We start from the raw sequence: 16,820 nt of genomic DNA on the forward strand, positions 1-16,820 counted from the left end.
CATACGTGTGTATCTGCCTTGTTGGGCTAGTTATGTACATAAATTATTCCTATATTTGATTTAATGTACAACTCTAATTCATCATGAATATTTTTCATCTCTCATATATATGGTAATGTGGACTGTGTGCTTGCACAGAGACACTTTGTGTGACTGTGTGTGGCTAAATCTTAGAGTGCAAGAACCTGAATAGTTATTATGTGAAGGCAGGTCAGCTACTAGCTGAACAACTTCAGTGATATAACACACACAACTTGGGTTTAGACTGGTCAATATAGAAAAGAGGTGAAGAATATTCAGACAGGAAAGGGATTTTTTGAATAAAAATGGATAAAAACAAACAAACAAAGAAATGAAAAGAATACAAATATAAATTATATTTCATTTCTGGCAATAGCTGAATTTGAGTAAGTCACTTTGTCACCAGAATCACACACTGAATTCGTGATTTTTACACTTTCTTTGGTTTCTTTTAGGCTTTAGCTTCATTTTTGTGTGTTGTTTGATTTGATCTTGATGTTTTCTTAGGCTTAAGCAACATACACACTGAAAGCAATTCACAGCAATGAGCAAATCGCTTCCAGTGTATATGCAGGTTTAGGCACCAAAACCAGTCAATGTGGTTTAGGCAATAAAACGAGTTGGCTAGTGTGAGAGAGAGACTATTCACTCTTTAAGTCTGATGTCATTAGCTGTTTCCAGGTCCTCTTCAGGTTCCAAAGTCAAACAAACACTGCAACATCACTGAGGGTTAAAAACTGTCTAAATTCTTTCATATTAAATAAAATGATGAGTGTGGCTGCTCTACCAGGTGTAACAATTAAGTTTAACATCCAGTCATCATGAGAAACAGGATTTATGAAGTTTAATGGACTTAGAAGTTAGAAGGGAGTTAGCTGACTAATTTCCATCTAAAGATGGCTAAAGAGGTTTCTTGGTTACCAGGTTGATATTTTCCTTACATTAGTTTTAAAATCATGCTGACTGTAAAAAAACAAAACAATGGGAGAATATGTGTAACGTTCCTGGTTTTGTATCTTCTTGAAAACGTGTATAACATGTTTTCTTAAAATGCAAACATGCTATACACTAACCAGCCTATTTTATTAAGAACATCTTTTCAAAAATATCTAATCAGCTAATGACATGTCAGCAACTCAGGTCACTGAGGAATGTAGATATGTTCAATATAACCTTAGAATCAGGGAGAAAGGCAATTGAAGTTATAGCAATAGGGACAGTAAGGCAACAGTAAATACAATAATGAATCTTTACAGCCAAGATATGCAGAAGAGCATCTGTGATTATACAACACAACCAATCTTTTTGGGTAATCTGTCTTTCACTAAACATGCTTCTGTGACTGGCTACCTCATCAGGGAGTGGGGGGAGGTATTGTCCAGCATTGTCCTTATCTTGGACAAGATCCGCCTCTCCAACACCACCTTAAAGGAGTCCAGCTCCATCCCCACAACACTACTGGCCTTGCAGATCAGTTTATTGAGTCTGTTGCCATATGTGACCCTCAACACGTGCATAGAATGGGACCAAAACCACAGAGGAATGTTTCCAGCACCCTATTGAATCTTTGCCCTAAATAATTAAGGGAGTTCTGAAGCAAGGTGTACCTAATAAACTGTCCAGTGAGTGTATGTAAGGACAGAAGTAAAAAAGTAGTTTCTGATTGGCAAGAGTTAATAAGGATATTCAAAAACATTCACCAAGGCCATGTTATTGCATACGAGGTTAATGGAAAGATGCGGTTAGAGTCAGTCAGGAAAAAGACCAGAGTTTTATAAATTTGATTTACAAGCCTACAGAAAAAAATCATAAAATGAAGAGAGAGCAAAGTGAAATAACAGAGTTCAATCAGCTAGCTTCAGTGTAAGCACACACAGTGAAATATTTCAGCACACAAGCAGTGAGAGACTCCAGTGTCAGCTAGTCATCGTTTGTACAGTTGGTAGAGGACTGTTTTGAGTGGATCAAAGGAGACTTCACCAACTCGACTTCTCAATCAATTGGAAACACCCGCGTTTCCATAGCTGTGGCAGCTGCAGACAACCACTGCCTTCATCCCTCTAAGTGGAGACCTCTCTATGTAATGCTCTCTCTGTGCTCTTCTTTCCTTTCCCCTTACTCCAACAGGTCACTGCAGATGGTGCACGTCCTGAACCTAGTGCTGCCTTTCTTCATGTAATCATTTATTTTTTGTTCTTCGCAGTAGTCAAGTGTTTGTTCAAAGGTACATTTTTAATCAATGGGATTTTTATCTGTAATATACAATAGCAGGAACTTTATTTTGCAATACATAATAAAGTGTCTTGAGCTGCCAATTGTCGCTAAATTGTTGATGGTTGAAATGAATTAAACTGAATTGAAAACTTCAACATAACTGCATGCAAATATATGCAACTAAAGCAAAGCAAAAGACTGATTCACTTTCTCTTAGAGTTAAAGACATGTTTACTAAGCAGCTTTCTGAATGTCCATTTCAAGTTTGATGACCAGCACGTTAAACCTTTCTTGTTCTTCCCAGTTGTTTATGTGTATTTCTAGATTTTGATAATGTGTAACTACTTTTCAGCAAAGAAATTCTACAAATTTGACCCTCTTGGGTTTGAATCATATTTATTTACATAACACATGAGTGCACATGCATCACAGAAGAATTCTGATGACATAAACCCTGAGCTTTCTGTGTGTGTGAGCTAGAGCTGGGCGATAGAACGATATGTATCGCGATATAACTTTTACTCGATAGAGAAATTAAGCTATCGCGATAGACCTCGCCGCTCTTGTCCTCTTAAAAAAAAAAAAAAAAAAAAAAAAAAAAAGGTCAGCCAATCCAAACTAAGTAGCGCAGAGCCGAACCAATCACAGCCGCAGCGTCACGTCGCGTGACTTGTTACGTACAGCACAAGTGCCAAGCCGCACGTGTGTTTGTTTGGGAAGCAGCCAGCGGGTAATGGAGCCAGCGCGTAATGGAGGAAATGAGTGTGCCGACTAGAAAAATCAACCGAGCGTGACCGAAGAGAAAACAGATGATGGTTCCAACGCCGGAGAGATTGTCAAACGGAAGAGCCATAGAAGTTCCGTAGTGTGAAGGTATTTCGGCTATTTCAAGTCTGACAAAAAACAGAGTAGCGTGCACTGTAAATTGTGCCGAAAGCAAGTCTGGAAATACAATAAACTGGTGCATGCGTCACACTGTGCGCCACGTTATTGTTTCAGTGAAATGAATTTCTACAATACTGTTAATTCTACTCTCTGCAGTGTTTAAATGCTTACACATACACACAGTTACTGTCCCTCCACACATACGACTCGGTTCTGCTTCTATGCCGCAGCTTTGTTTACTTTTTCCCACCGAGGCTTCTAGACTTCTGATTGGCCAACATTTCTGCATGGTTAGGAATCTAGCGCCACCTGCTGCTTTGGCATGTTCATAGCAGCGTTTTCCTTCATTTCTGCCTTTATGTGTGGACGGGATTATTTTTTAAAACGAAAACGGAAAATCTCCGTTTTCAAAAATACCCGTGTACGTGTGGACGTAGCCTCAGTCTCTGACTGGAAGCGCTAATTCGTCATTCGGCTTTTGTCAGACTAAAGTAACTGTTAAAACTGTTTGAAAAGCTCAGCTATACAACAAGGAGAGATTGAGAATTTCCTTTTAGTTCTCAGTTTATTTGATATTGACAAAAGTTAGTCAGTTTTGTCTGTTCTTCTGTAAAACAAACTAAGATTTATTTTTAGAATTAATATTTTGTTTCTAAGTGGAATTGACAATTTAGTCTGTTTCGTTTGTTCTATTTTGAAACTTAAACGCTTTAGCGGCTGCCTTTTGTGTAGTTTGCAATATTTGCCTTTATTTATCTGAAAAAGTCTCATGTTCCTTAAGTACATCTACCCTGTTGAACTTATTATGGGAAATAAATATTTAAATAAAAACAAGCTGCTGATTATTTCACATTTTACTTGTGAGCAACGGCACATTTAAATCTTACAAATATAGTTATTTGGCTTATATCGTGATAGATATCGTTATCGCCTGAAATGAAAAAAACATATCGTGATATGAAAAAATCTCATATCGCCCAGCTCTAGTGTGAGACAAAATAATATCAAAGCCTTGAGAAACAAAAGTAAATCAGCTGCTCTTGCTGTAAAAAGGTAAAATTATCACATATTAATTTATTATCTCTCGAGGAAACGTGGAGTGAGGACAGGCTTTTTAAAAAAAGGCCCTGTCAACACTGTTAATTCAAACACAGGGAAACCCCCTGCAGGGAGAATGAAACTAAATTAAGACGTGTAAGCAAGGATTTCATAGCCTGCCAATGAGTCTTGGTGTAAACCACATAAACTGCCATGCGAACACACACACACGCGCACACACACAAGGACATTCCTTGTTCAAACGAGTAAATATATTAATGCCAGTTATACAATATGAAATACATTCATATTCTTCAGGCATAAAACAGAATAAATCTGCATTAAATCTCATTTAAAACATACCTATTCACACATAATAAAAGAATCAAGCTGAAGCAAAAAGTATAAAAGTTATAGTCATGTAGTCAGATCTGCGATGAAGAGTGCTGTTCTACACGAACCGAGTCCTCTTGTATTCCCCTCTATACCTGCTTGTTTCTCATGAGACCCCCATATCATTTTGTAGGTGCTAAAAAGATAGAGTGCCAAGGCGTTAAAAGGATGAGCTGGAGAAAATGTTTCAGAAATAGATGGGTTGTGAAATTGAGATGGTATTACATTTGAATTTTCTCGTACTCTATTTAATAGTTGAGAGGGCCAGTGAGATTTGATGTTTTTCTTTAATTTGCATCGTATTTCTCTCCATTCGCACTCTTCCGTTCACTTTCTTGCTCACAACCTCCATGCCTTCCTTATTTTTCTGTCTCTTTTCACTCTCTAATGAACACATAAAAAAAAAAAAATTCAGGTAAAAACCTTGAAATTCAATTAAAGCTTAACAACATTTAAGAAGTCCTAAACTGCCACTTAATGCAACTCATTATTTTAACACTGTCGGCATAAGAACTTGCAGCCACTATTTATCAGCGCTATTCCGCTTCCCATGGTTCACCCGACATCAAATGCCATTAGGTTTGCAGTTTACGGAGATGGAGAGAGAGAGAGAGAGAGAGAGAGAAAGAGGGAGAGAGAGAGACCGAGAGGGCTGGAAGGACTGAATGCAAAAGTGTGACCAAGGCACAAAGGGAGAAAGAAATGGGACGGACAGTAGGTAAGAGACTAAAGTGAAATAAGGATACATAGCAGAAAAGGCGAGGACAGCCAGGAGAGGTTGATGAAACAAAGGAGGAAGAGTGAGTTTTCAGAGAGCTTAGGCATGCAATCTAATGTGCATCTTACGAAGACTAGTGCTCATTTTCTGTCTCCCAGAAGAGCCTTACTTAATAAGGTAAGCAGCCAAGTCTTGAAGCAGGAGGGGAATTAACTATTCATCCACACAAAAGCAAGCTGGCAGTCCTCACGTTCCCTCTGTTTAAGTGTCTCTCTCTCACACACATGCATGCACACCATACCCAACCCCAGCCAGTTGTGTATAATTCACCACTACCTTCATGTCTTCTGACAAAGGCCAGTAATATACGAGTAGATGCTTGAAACATAACAAGAACATGGCCTCAGGGTGCTCTACTATTGTGGACAGAGGTTCCTAATTTTAGATCATTGTCCTATTAGGGGCTCCGAAAGTACTGGATTTCGTCGAGGGTCAGTCATAAAGCCTACGAGTTTATGCAAACGTACATAAATGTGGTGTATCAGATCATGGTGAAAACATCACCTTGTTTTGGCTCAAAATTGAGTTGAAAGAAGTTAAGGTTTTAAAAGCTTCTTCAGTACACGCTTAATCTAATTTGTGACTGCAAGACTCATTTAACAACCTTCACGGGGTTCCAGAAATGTAGTGGCCTCAATAGAAAGTCAATCCTTTGAGGGCAAGCTAAAACATGAAAATGGATTTAAAAAATGCTAACTGTCTTTCGACTCATGTGGTTAAAAGATGGCATTCCTTTCATTGTGGAATTGGTAATAAACACATTAGTACTAGTCTGGCACTCAGATCCAGACAGCAAATTAAATATATGTGGCAAATCTAAAATAAAAAGTCCAGAAGGCTGATAAATCCTGCCTAGGAATTGCCTCAGAGTGATATATCACTGCAAGGAAACACAAGTGTGTTTAATACAAAACTTTTTTTTATAAAAAAACAAAAACAAACATACAATACAATCCTAAAAGTAAAGTTGAGTGCATGAGTGAAAGGAAATGAGTGGCTTTGACTGTCTACACATGTCTGACACTCTGACACTTCCCAAGCTCATAAAGCCCCATGTTTACTTAGAATGTAAACTTTCCTGCTTACAGTCCTGTGTGTATGCTTTTTATCTATACAAGCTGTCAGCTTTAGAGGTGATTTTTACAAAGGCAGGTGACCAAAGTTTGCCTTGGATAAAGTTAGACCAATCAAATCAGTATCATGAGTGCTTGATAAACAAAGTCAGTGAGTTGGTGTTTGTCAATCCACTGCACTTGCCTCTTGTCAAGATCTCACGAATGATACTATAAGATACTACACGCAGGATATGTGTGTAATGAGGCATGCAAATAGGCATACAGTACACACATATACATATATATATACATATATACACATATATATATATATATATATATATATATATATATATATACACACACATATATATATATATATATACACACACATATATATATATATATACATATATATATACACATATACATATATATATATATATATACATATACATATATACATATATACATATATACATATATATATATATACATATACATATATATATATATATATATATATATATATAGATGGATTAAATATGGGGGAACTTTACCTTTCGAACATTAATCCAGTATCCTATGATGCGATCTGTGGCATCAGGTTCTTTTTGTGTCCACTGCAAATTGTAGGAATAGTTGTTTCCTTTCAGAATCCGGACAGGGTTGGGTGTATCAAAGTAAAACTCAGCATTGTATGGTTGTGCTGTATGACAGAGAGCGATATAGAGCAACAATGTTTTATAAAAATTACTGAATGACACAGAAGGAAAAATAAATCTTTATATGGAGGTAAGGGTGAATGAGTACAGGAATATAAAACTGATAATAAGAGGATTACGACTTTTTTTCCATTAATGGCACACTCACCAGAGACATTAAATGTGCATGCTGATGTTCCCTCAGTATTGCTCACTCGGCACTCGTAAGAGCCATTGTTGGTGGGTTCCAGTTTGAACTTCAGCTCCGGTGTCTCCTTCAGGTCTGGCATTGGCATACGGATGAAGTCACCATTACGGAACCAGCGGATGTCTGTTAGGCGAGGAGGGTTTGATCGTAGGATTGTACATCTCAGGGTTACCATTTGATAGTTCCTGGAACGGACATCTTGAAAGACTGGGTCCAGAATGGGAGGGTCTGCAGAAAAATAAACACTTGTGTTTTAATAATAAAGTGAATATTATACTCTGTTTTTATGCAAGTGCAGCAGTAGCATTTTTTAAACAGCCTTGCCACTGTTATTGCAAGTCTAATACTCATTATTAGGTTTTTGCACAAGTACTTTATTGTAGAGCTGAATCCTTATTTTATTCTCTCTTACTTATATTCAGTAACTGTGCAGTAACTTAATTTGTGAATATGAATGCAGATAAACATTTGAAAATTAGTTTGGTCTAGCTGGTTTCTAATGTTAAAAATTGTTTTCATCATAAGGGAATGAAGATAAACTGAAACAGACATTTCCAAAAAAACCCACATTTTAATCTCAGAAACTTGTCTTAGACATGTAGTACCAAATGGACTGCAAAGACAGTGTCATCCATGTCTCACTTCTTTATGTTCTTTGCAAAGTGGATTTTCTTAAACCATTATAAAAAATGTGTTGTTACAAATCATCCAACACAAAACAACTGTTATTGCCACAAGGGATCAGGCGTTTCGAGCCACACTCTTATCCCTGCTTCTAACCTATCCTAACCAGTTGTAATTAACCTGTCAACAGTGATGTGTGCCTTTGTGGTTAATGATTGACCAGCCACTGCTGCCCTGGGGTCAGCCAAGACACAACACAGCCAAATTACTGTGCCACAAATCACCAGCCAGCTAGTTCACCCCTGGCTAATCATGTAGATAATAGACAAGATGCTAATGGTGGTACTGCAGTACTAACGTTGATGAGATCTGGTGTTAAGGCCCAGAGGTGATACAGCATGACTAGCGCCCCTTATGAATCAAGTTTATCAGACACAGATGTGTAATTATAGTCTAATCTATGTTATGCCTGTAATTTAGACAGACAGAATGAGCTGCAGTATGGAGGGAAGAAAAAGACGGTAAGATAATGTAAAGCAAGGAGCAGGGAGGGAAAGAGAAACAGAGATCCTGTTATTGTGCTTTATACAATATCAAAATCTCCGGTTGGCTGACAATGGAGGTGTTGATATGATTAAACAGAAACCTAAACCTGCCTCTACAGTATAGAGATTAAAAATAATGGTTAAAAACTCTCTTCTTTTTCTGTCTTATAAAGTCAATGTTAATAGTGTTACTAATTAAATTAATAATATATGTCTATTACTAATTGATTACGCTGAGTTGCACTCAATTGAAAGAAAGATGCTAGACAAGTAATGTTTTATTTACACACAGATGTTACACCTTTTTAAAGACTAACGTAATTTAAGTTTAAGGATTCAGCAGCTTCTGCATTTTACACATCAGAAACCAGAATAGATAAGCTGAGAGCTATAACCTGCCTGAACACATTATCCATTTAATACATATTCTTGAAAGCTAAAGAACTGAAGAAGATACATTTAAATTCACTATGACTAAAACTTTCAATAATATTTTTTTTTCTTGTTGCTGTTGTTTATTTTGCTACGGACGGGTATACACAGCCAAACCAAATTCTTGTTTGAAATCAGTTTACCATTCTATGCCAGCACTCCAGTCAAAGAAATGTGAGTAAGCACCTGAATGCTAAAAAGATCGCAAACCACCAAAGCATTTAACGTCTCAGCCACTAGGTTGTCTTTTGGCTTATAGTCTAGATTCCCAGCATGTATCCAAAGTTCTTCCCACAAATGCTAACTGGGTGTTGTGTACTCTGTTACAATTACTGCCTCTCTGATCTCTCAAAACTAATGTTTAGCTACTCCCTACACCCACAGCTATGTGATGATGTGCGACGCTGAGGGATGTGTAAGTGGTCAAAGGTCATACTGTAATCCTAGTGGATTGATTAGTGTATGGTCACACACCCTGCTCCCACTTACAGCACATATGCATACTGATTGCTGACTTTGGAAATAGATAAGAAGGATAAAGAAAAAAGGCAAAACGTGGAGGAATGGCAATAGAAGCAAGGAGGAAAACAGAGGTGAGTTATACGTTGGTATGTAATCAATTTAGAAATCATTAAGCTAGCACAGTTCCCTTTCTCATCTAATATATTCATTTCAACAACTGCTCAAATAGATTCCACTTTTTGTGGTTATTTTACTTTCTAATTAAACTTTTCCCCCCCAAAATTCTCCAGAGCATTGCTTTTGCATTTATTTGCTTCTCATTCAGGACTCATAGCACACTGTTGCAATGTTTCATAGTCAAAAGACTATAATCCATGTAAACACACCATCGCTATCCATCTTATTGAATGCGAAATGAATTCATCCGGGAATGCAACACTGACCAAGCCAAACATTTACAGTGCACAAAGAGAAAATCAATTTACATGAGACTGAGAGAGGAAGGTAGCATGCATGAGGGGTAAGGAGGGATGAGAGAAGAAAGGATCGCTCTTAAAGAAGAAGACAAAGAGGAAGACAAATGATAGGGAACGTGCAGTGTGAAAGTGAGAGAAGTCAGTGATTGAGTATGGGAGGTGGGGAGTGAATGAGAGAATGCAGGATGCAGAAAGAGAATGACAAGACAGAGAGAGGTCTTCTCTCATGGCCAGCAGTTAACTGATTGATGATGATGAGAATGGCAATGAGGAAGAACAGCCACCTCTCCAGGAGGGAAAAAAGGAACACTGGGCAAGTATAGAAGTGATACAAGGCAAAAGTGGGAGTGGGAGAGGCAAGAGTGGAAACAGTGGCGAGCATCTGCCTATCCACTTAATTACATCGGCCTTAAAAAATGATGCCATCCTTCCCTCACATCAATCAACAGTGGTAAACAGAATAAAGCAAAGAAACGTGATAAAATAAACAAATTAAGTCAGGGGACAAAGGCGCAGCTGAATAAAAGTGGGAAATTTATTTTCCACAATTTGATTGGCTGCACTGAAATATGTTCTTGTTTCTCTATTTGCCAACCAGTCCCTCGCTTTGTTAGCACCTTCTCATCCTCTCTTCCCCCTTCCCCCCATCACCATCCATGCTTTCCTGTTTCAAGCTCTCTCTTAACCCCGTTATGCTCACTCCTATTCCTGCTCATGTAGCTGTCTCGTTGCTCCGTTTCTTTCGCTGTCCATAGTGCGGTGGCCACCTGGTCCATTAATCAGAGTTGGCCAGTGCAGACAGCAGAGCTCACAGAGTGTCGCCCTTGCACCCTGCCTGCATTAGTAAGCCCTGTAAATCCGCCTTGCAGAGAAGAGGGGAGGAGAGGAGAGGGCTCTAATTTGGGCTTGTATTTATCAGGTAGGTCAGTAAATAGGTGGGAAATTGGTCCTTTACTTCCTGATAAATATACAGTTTTTAGGAGAGATAAAAGAAAAAGCCTTTGACTTTTTTGGCAGAATGAACAGTGAGAGTTTTTTTTTAAATCTATGAATGAAGCCATGGAAATAAACAATTTACTTTCAGTGTTACAATGTTTCAATGTTCCTTGACAACAAAAAAAAATACATATACAATTTATCAATGACTGTTTACCTCAAAACTGACTTCACAGATTGACTACCATGCAAAAAAATTATCTATGTATCAACTTAAAACAACTGTCTAAGTCAACTGGTTAAAAATATACTCAGTTTCTTTAGTATATACCTAATATACCTATATTTATATAGAAGTTATATATACTATATCTACAATTCCACAGTGTCTAACTCTTACAACATTAACATAAATGAGAAATAAAAGTTATGTTTTTATTCAAGTAGTTGAAGGAAGAAGAGATATTCTTTTAAAGGGCTGAAAGTTTTGCAAAAGGCTTGCTCAGTTTTACACATATGCAGGCTGATGTGTAGTACTCACACATTCCATGACTTAGCACTGATAAGGGCTGTCAAAGTTCCAGGATGGTAAAAGTAAGTAAAAGAAGATAACCTCATGGGAAGGAAAAAGGTATCAAAATGATGCGTTACGTTACTAAGACACATCCTCTCCTCTCTCAAAGTAGATCCTCTGGGAGTTTTATAATGACAGACCTCAGTCGAATGTTCACAAAGGGAAAGCAGTAGGTTTAGTGAAAGCTGCCTCTGAGCAATAGAGGTATGTCCTCATTTGCTTTCTGTTCCACCTTTTACAATTTCTTATCTGCTGATAGGGTCCATAGTTGTTAGTGAAGTATAACTGTTATGACTTCACTGAGGGTGAGAGAAAGAAAAGTGATTATTTAAATTTAATGGAAAAGTAAAATAATTAAAAAAAAAAACCAGGATATGTTCTTTAATTTACAGAAACAGGTCTCTGTTGGAAAGTTGTCAAAATGATTTTTTCTCTACGTGTTTCCACTCGCTGCCCATTAGTAAGCATGTTTTTCTCCCCTCTTTAGTCGCTACATGCTCCCCTATAAGGGATCACAATACTTTGATCCTCTGCTAAAATTTTGAGTTAGCCCACTTACAAAGAAATAAAAGGTCATTCATTTTTGCCGTATGTTCATTTTAATGGACAGAGAGACAATATTAACCTAAAGTCCAGAAATTAGCGTGCACCTGTCCAGTTAATTCATTTCTTCCGTTCCAACCTCTCCACCACAATGGACAAGACCAAAAAGCTGTCAAAGAACAAGATTGTAGAGCCTGACAAAGCTGGAATGAGCTACAAAAACATCAGCAAGAACCTTGGTGGGAGGATGACAACTACTGGTGTGATTATTCAGAAACCCAAGAAATATATACACAGAAGGAGCTTGTCAATGATCCAAAGGATTTCAATCCTGTAGTAGCCCCCTGCTCAAGTTTGCTAGTGAACATCTAACTAACAGGAGAAGGTTGCGGTCAGATGACAACAAAATCAAGCTCTTTAATATCAAATTGCCGCATTGGCGGTAGGAAACCAAATGCTGAATATGACCCAAATAAGACCATCCCCACAGTCAAGCATAGAATAATACTCTTTCCATTCAATTCAACCTTCTACTAAAAGTTAAAGACTGTTCAATTCTTTGTAAGTAAGCAAATTTAGAAATTTAGAAATGGATTATGAAATTATTTCCTTGATTGTAACTGAAAACTTTGATCGATTAATTGCAGAAAATGTAAAATGTGTGAGATGCAATAGGTTAGGCACCTTGCACTCTGAAGTTAAACAGCCAGTTTCCTTCCTAGCTTCTGTGACGCCTTCAGAATCATAAATTTTTTTGCTGGTGTTATCATGTATTATCGTGCATTTTCCTAATAGTACACAAGCTGCACCCAAAAAAGTATTTGAAAAGAGTTTACACTAACCTAGACTTACTGACACCAGGATATATTCTTAATCTGAGCGACCTGTATTCAGCTTAAGCCAAAGGATTTTGGATGTTGAACTGAAAGTACGCTGATCCATACTTACACTGCACATTGAGTTGAACCTGTGCCTCTCTGCGTTTAATGTTAAGCCCATTGTATGGAGCAGTCTGGCACCTGTATGCCCCCATCATGTCCCGGCTAACGTTCTTTAGCCTCAAGCGACCATCAGGCGTCTCCACTGTGGGCTTCCCCGAGGGCATTAGCAAGTCCTTTTCTGTCCGTGACCACAGTATAGGAGGACGTGGTTTGCCATCTACGACTAAGCACACCAGTTCGGCATTACCTCCCTCTCGCACACTTACAGCCTGACGTCCGGGTGGAACAGTCAGCACTGGAGGAGAGACTGGGAGAAAGCAAAGACAAAAAATGCAAGTAAGACAAAGTGTGAATTTAATTTTTGTCATTTCCATATAATCTGATCAGATAATAATTCTTGTTTAGAAATTGCTATAACAGTACTATATATATATATATATATATATATATATATATATATATATATATATATATATATATATAGATATATATATTTTTTTTAATAACAGTTCCTTAAACCCTTGGCTATTGTTAGAGTTTCCACTTTAAAATATCCTCCAACGTAGTCAGTAACATTAGAAAAGTGTAAGCACGAATACATAACCTTGGGCTCTAAGGTTAATAAAGTAATCCTTGTCCTTGTTGCCAAGCTAACGAGAAACTGGCACTTTTTTTCTGGATCAAAAATAAATTTCAGATTAATTAACAAGAAGTCCGAGGGCAAACATGATTTAAAATATCAGATAGTGCTAATGGATAAACTGGCAAAAACTAGGGAAACAGAGACAGATGGACAATAAAATTGTATGACAGGCACTGACATTTAAAGAGCTGATTTTATTAGACAATCGCACAGTTTTAATGACATGTGGGAACATTAAAAATATTATTACTAGGATTAAGTATATATTATGATTTAAAACACACAAGAAAGAATACATGAACACACACAACTGAACCATCAAAGCAACAAGCAGTGCAAGGCAGAGGTAGAGAGGGAAGAAATGGGATAAAAACTGTCTGAATGAAGACGCTAACTTTCAGTTGTTCCATTATTCACAAGGGGTTGCAGCACAGCGGGTAGCTCTGCATATTTAATTTGTAATTTTGAGATGCCCTTCTTGGTGCAACCACAAATGGATTTCCTGGAATCACACCTAGGATCTTTCAGTTGTTAGGTGAATGGGTAAACCACTAAGCTATTATGTTTTAACATGTCACATGATGTAAAAACACAGATTGCTAGAATATTTAATCATTGGCATGAGATAGTGTTAAGATTCATATAATTCATGAAAAATTACACCCCTTTAGATTTAGGAAAAACTGTTTGTTTTTTTTACATACTAAATGTACTGCTTAGGTTAAGCAGCATTGTGTACCTGAACATTTGTTCAATTAGTTTATCAGTCAACTCAAACATGTTTGTTTTAGAAGTTTGTTTATTCCACAAACAGCAACTGCCTAACCTCTATTAAGTGGTTGCCACCATACATATTTATTAATGACGATCAAGAGCTTAATTAAATGCATGGGCGATTTACAGCTAACCGTAACCCATTTGAATCTGCATGTGCTCGTGGCCTTAATAGACAAATATTTATTGAGCCATCATTATACATATACATGTACAAAGAATAACAAGGAAAAAGGGGAAACTCTTACCGCTGTTTTGAGAAATGTTGACATCAACACGAAGCTCTCGCACTGTGCTGCCTGAAAAGCTGGCCATGCAGCTGTAGGTGGCCAAGTCTCTGAATTTCATGTCCACAATCTCCAGACTGCTGGTGCCAGGTGCCATGTCTGGGTCACTGCGCAGTAAAATCAAACTATCTGAGTTGAAGACTGGTGCCCCGTTCTTGTACCAGGTATAGTTGACCTTGTCCTGGGGGGTGGCATCAACATGGCATGAGAGCTTAAGGTCACGACCCATTTGAATGGTTTCACTGTCCTTGTTAGAGTCTGGTGTAATTTGGAAGGTGAGGTTGCTCATTGCTTTTTGTGGTGGTAGAGAGGGAAAAAAGAAAGAAGAAAATTATTTAATATTTGTTACAATATAAATGCATTTGGTACAAAATGTACTAAAAAAAAATACAAAATTAAAATAATAATGCAAAAAAAATTAATAAAAGGGATAAGCATGACTAGGTATCACTGGCAAGGTCTGTCTTTTTTTCCCACTACTACAGTTGCTAAATGCTCTTATTTATCTTTTAATTTCCACTTGGTCTTTACTTAATTTAGAGTTTTCTGTAGTTAAACTATATATATAGTCCCTAGGAAAACAGAAAAGCACAACCCAAGGACATACATTAATTTTTAGCACATTTAATCAAGGAGACACTGTAGAGAGAGTGCCCAGAGATACAGTGGGCATACCTCAACATAACCAGATGAAAAAATTAGCTCATGCAATCATTTGTTCAACGAAATCATTAAGAGATGTAAAAAGTAATCACATTTATGTAGTGCTTTTCTAATCTTACAAGTTGACCTAACATGTCTGTCTTTGCAATTCTGTGTACTGTCAGGAGAATCATACCAACTGTAAGTCATGAGAGTGGGAAAATTGGTTTAAGCTGAAATTAACCTGGAAGTTGAAGATGACCAAAGCAGAGTTATAATTAATGTAAAAGCCTTAATCTTCATCTCGCACACCCTGACCGGAGAACAACAAATACCACTTTCATTTATTGTTCTTTTTCAACTGAGAGTTTTGATTTGATATATAAAACTATTTTTAGATAGCAAATGCTTCTTGACATGTATGTGAACATTTTTTGCATCCCCTTTATTCATTGACACACTTTACAAAGGAACCAAGTACCGTAATTGTCGGGCTATAAGCCGCTACTTTTTGCACAAACTTTGAACCCTGCGGCTTTTAGTCAGGTGCGGCTTTTCTATGGATTATCCATGATTTTTGTCATATCGTAAGACGATTTGTTTTGTTTGTTCCGCTGTTGTACGGCACTACGTTGCCTGGCGGAAGGGCATGTGATCAGACACACAGTATCGGGGTTCAAGAGTGGTATGTTGGTCACATGTCCATCCGCCAGGCAACATAGTGCCGTACAAGTAGCGCGAAAAACGAACTTCAAAGTAGCGCTACATGTTCAGCCGGAGGCGTGGATGACGAGCGGCAATGAAATTGCGAAAAGCAAGTCATGCTCAACTCCACCGGTGGAATCTGACAGCGTGGAAAAGTGTGAAAACATCCACGATCACCAACGGATTTCGAAGGGCTGGACTGCTGCATGATGGAGAGGAGGACACTGCCACGGCCCTTCTGAGGGTGTTCGACTCTGACACTGTCAACGAGGATTTCTTTGGTTTTGAAAGTGACAACGAAGGAAAGAAGCTGAGAGTGGATGACGAAGCCACCCTGAGCCTGTTCGTATCTGACACTGGAGAAGAGGACTTTGGTGGTTTTAGTGCGCAGGAAGATGGTGGTGAATGACTGACTTTTCTTGAGCCTAAAAGGTAGTCCGAATCTATTTTTCTGGTGTGCTGTAGGTTATTGTTATGTACTACATTTGTTACTCATTTATGAAGCACAGTACATGTTTCGTACTTGTAATTACCGCTACTTTTACATATACCTAAAAAGTTGTGCAAATATGTACCCAGAACTTGTTTTTCAAAATATTAATAAAAGGGGTGTGTCTCCAAACAGCCATCTCTTTCCTGACAATTCCCTTTGTGCATATTCTCTTACATATGATAAGTCAACATTGAAACACCTGCGGCTTTTAGTCAGGTGCGGCTAATGTATGTACAAAACAGGATTTTCCCCTAATTTTAGCTTGTGCGGCTAATATTCAGGTGCGCTTTGTAGTCCGGGAAATACGGTATTTGGTTGTTCAGATTTTCCAAAAGTCAAAAATTTCATAGGAAAGGCAAATTATTTGAACGGTTGTATTCCATTCCAGTACAGAATAGTAAAGTGTACAAATTAAAATTAAAAAAACAAACAGAAGAAAAACACATT

At 37.7% G+C, this 16,820-nt stretch overlaps 1 protein-coding gene across 2 annotated transcripts in view; it reads right to left on the reverse strand.

The window, feature by feature from the left end:
• The window catches only part of mdga1 (MAM domain containing glycosylphosphatidylinositol anchor 1), a 213,650-nt gene that overhangs the window by 51,444 nt on the left and 145,386 nt on the right, over nt 1-16,820 (reverse strand). For both annotated transcript variants that reach the window (XM_004539549.5, XM_004539548.5), the window contains exons 8-11: nt 14,495-14,824; nt 12,837-13,136; nt 7,258-7,524; nt 6,945-7,093 (exon numbers count right to left, since the gene is read on the reverse strand). In XM_004539549.5, coding sequence (XP_004539606.1) covers nt 6,945-7,093; nt 7,258-7,524; nt 12,837-13,136; nt 14,495-14,824 — 1,046 coding nt within the window. The remainder of the gene's footprint in view (nt 1-6,944; nt 7,094-7,257; nt 7,525-12,836; nt 13,137-14,494; nt 14,825-16,820) is intronic.

Source organism: Maylandia zebra, linkage group LG1 (genome assembly GCF_041146795.1).
Source record: "Maylandia zebra isolate NMK-2024a linkage group LG1, Mzebra_GT3a, whole genome shotgun sequence".
Classification (NCBI taxonomy): domain Eukaryota; kingdom Metazoa; phylum Chordata; class Actinopteri; order Cichliformes; family Cichlidae; genus Maylandia; species Maylandia zebra.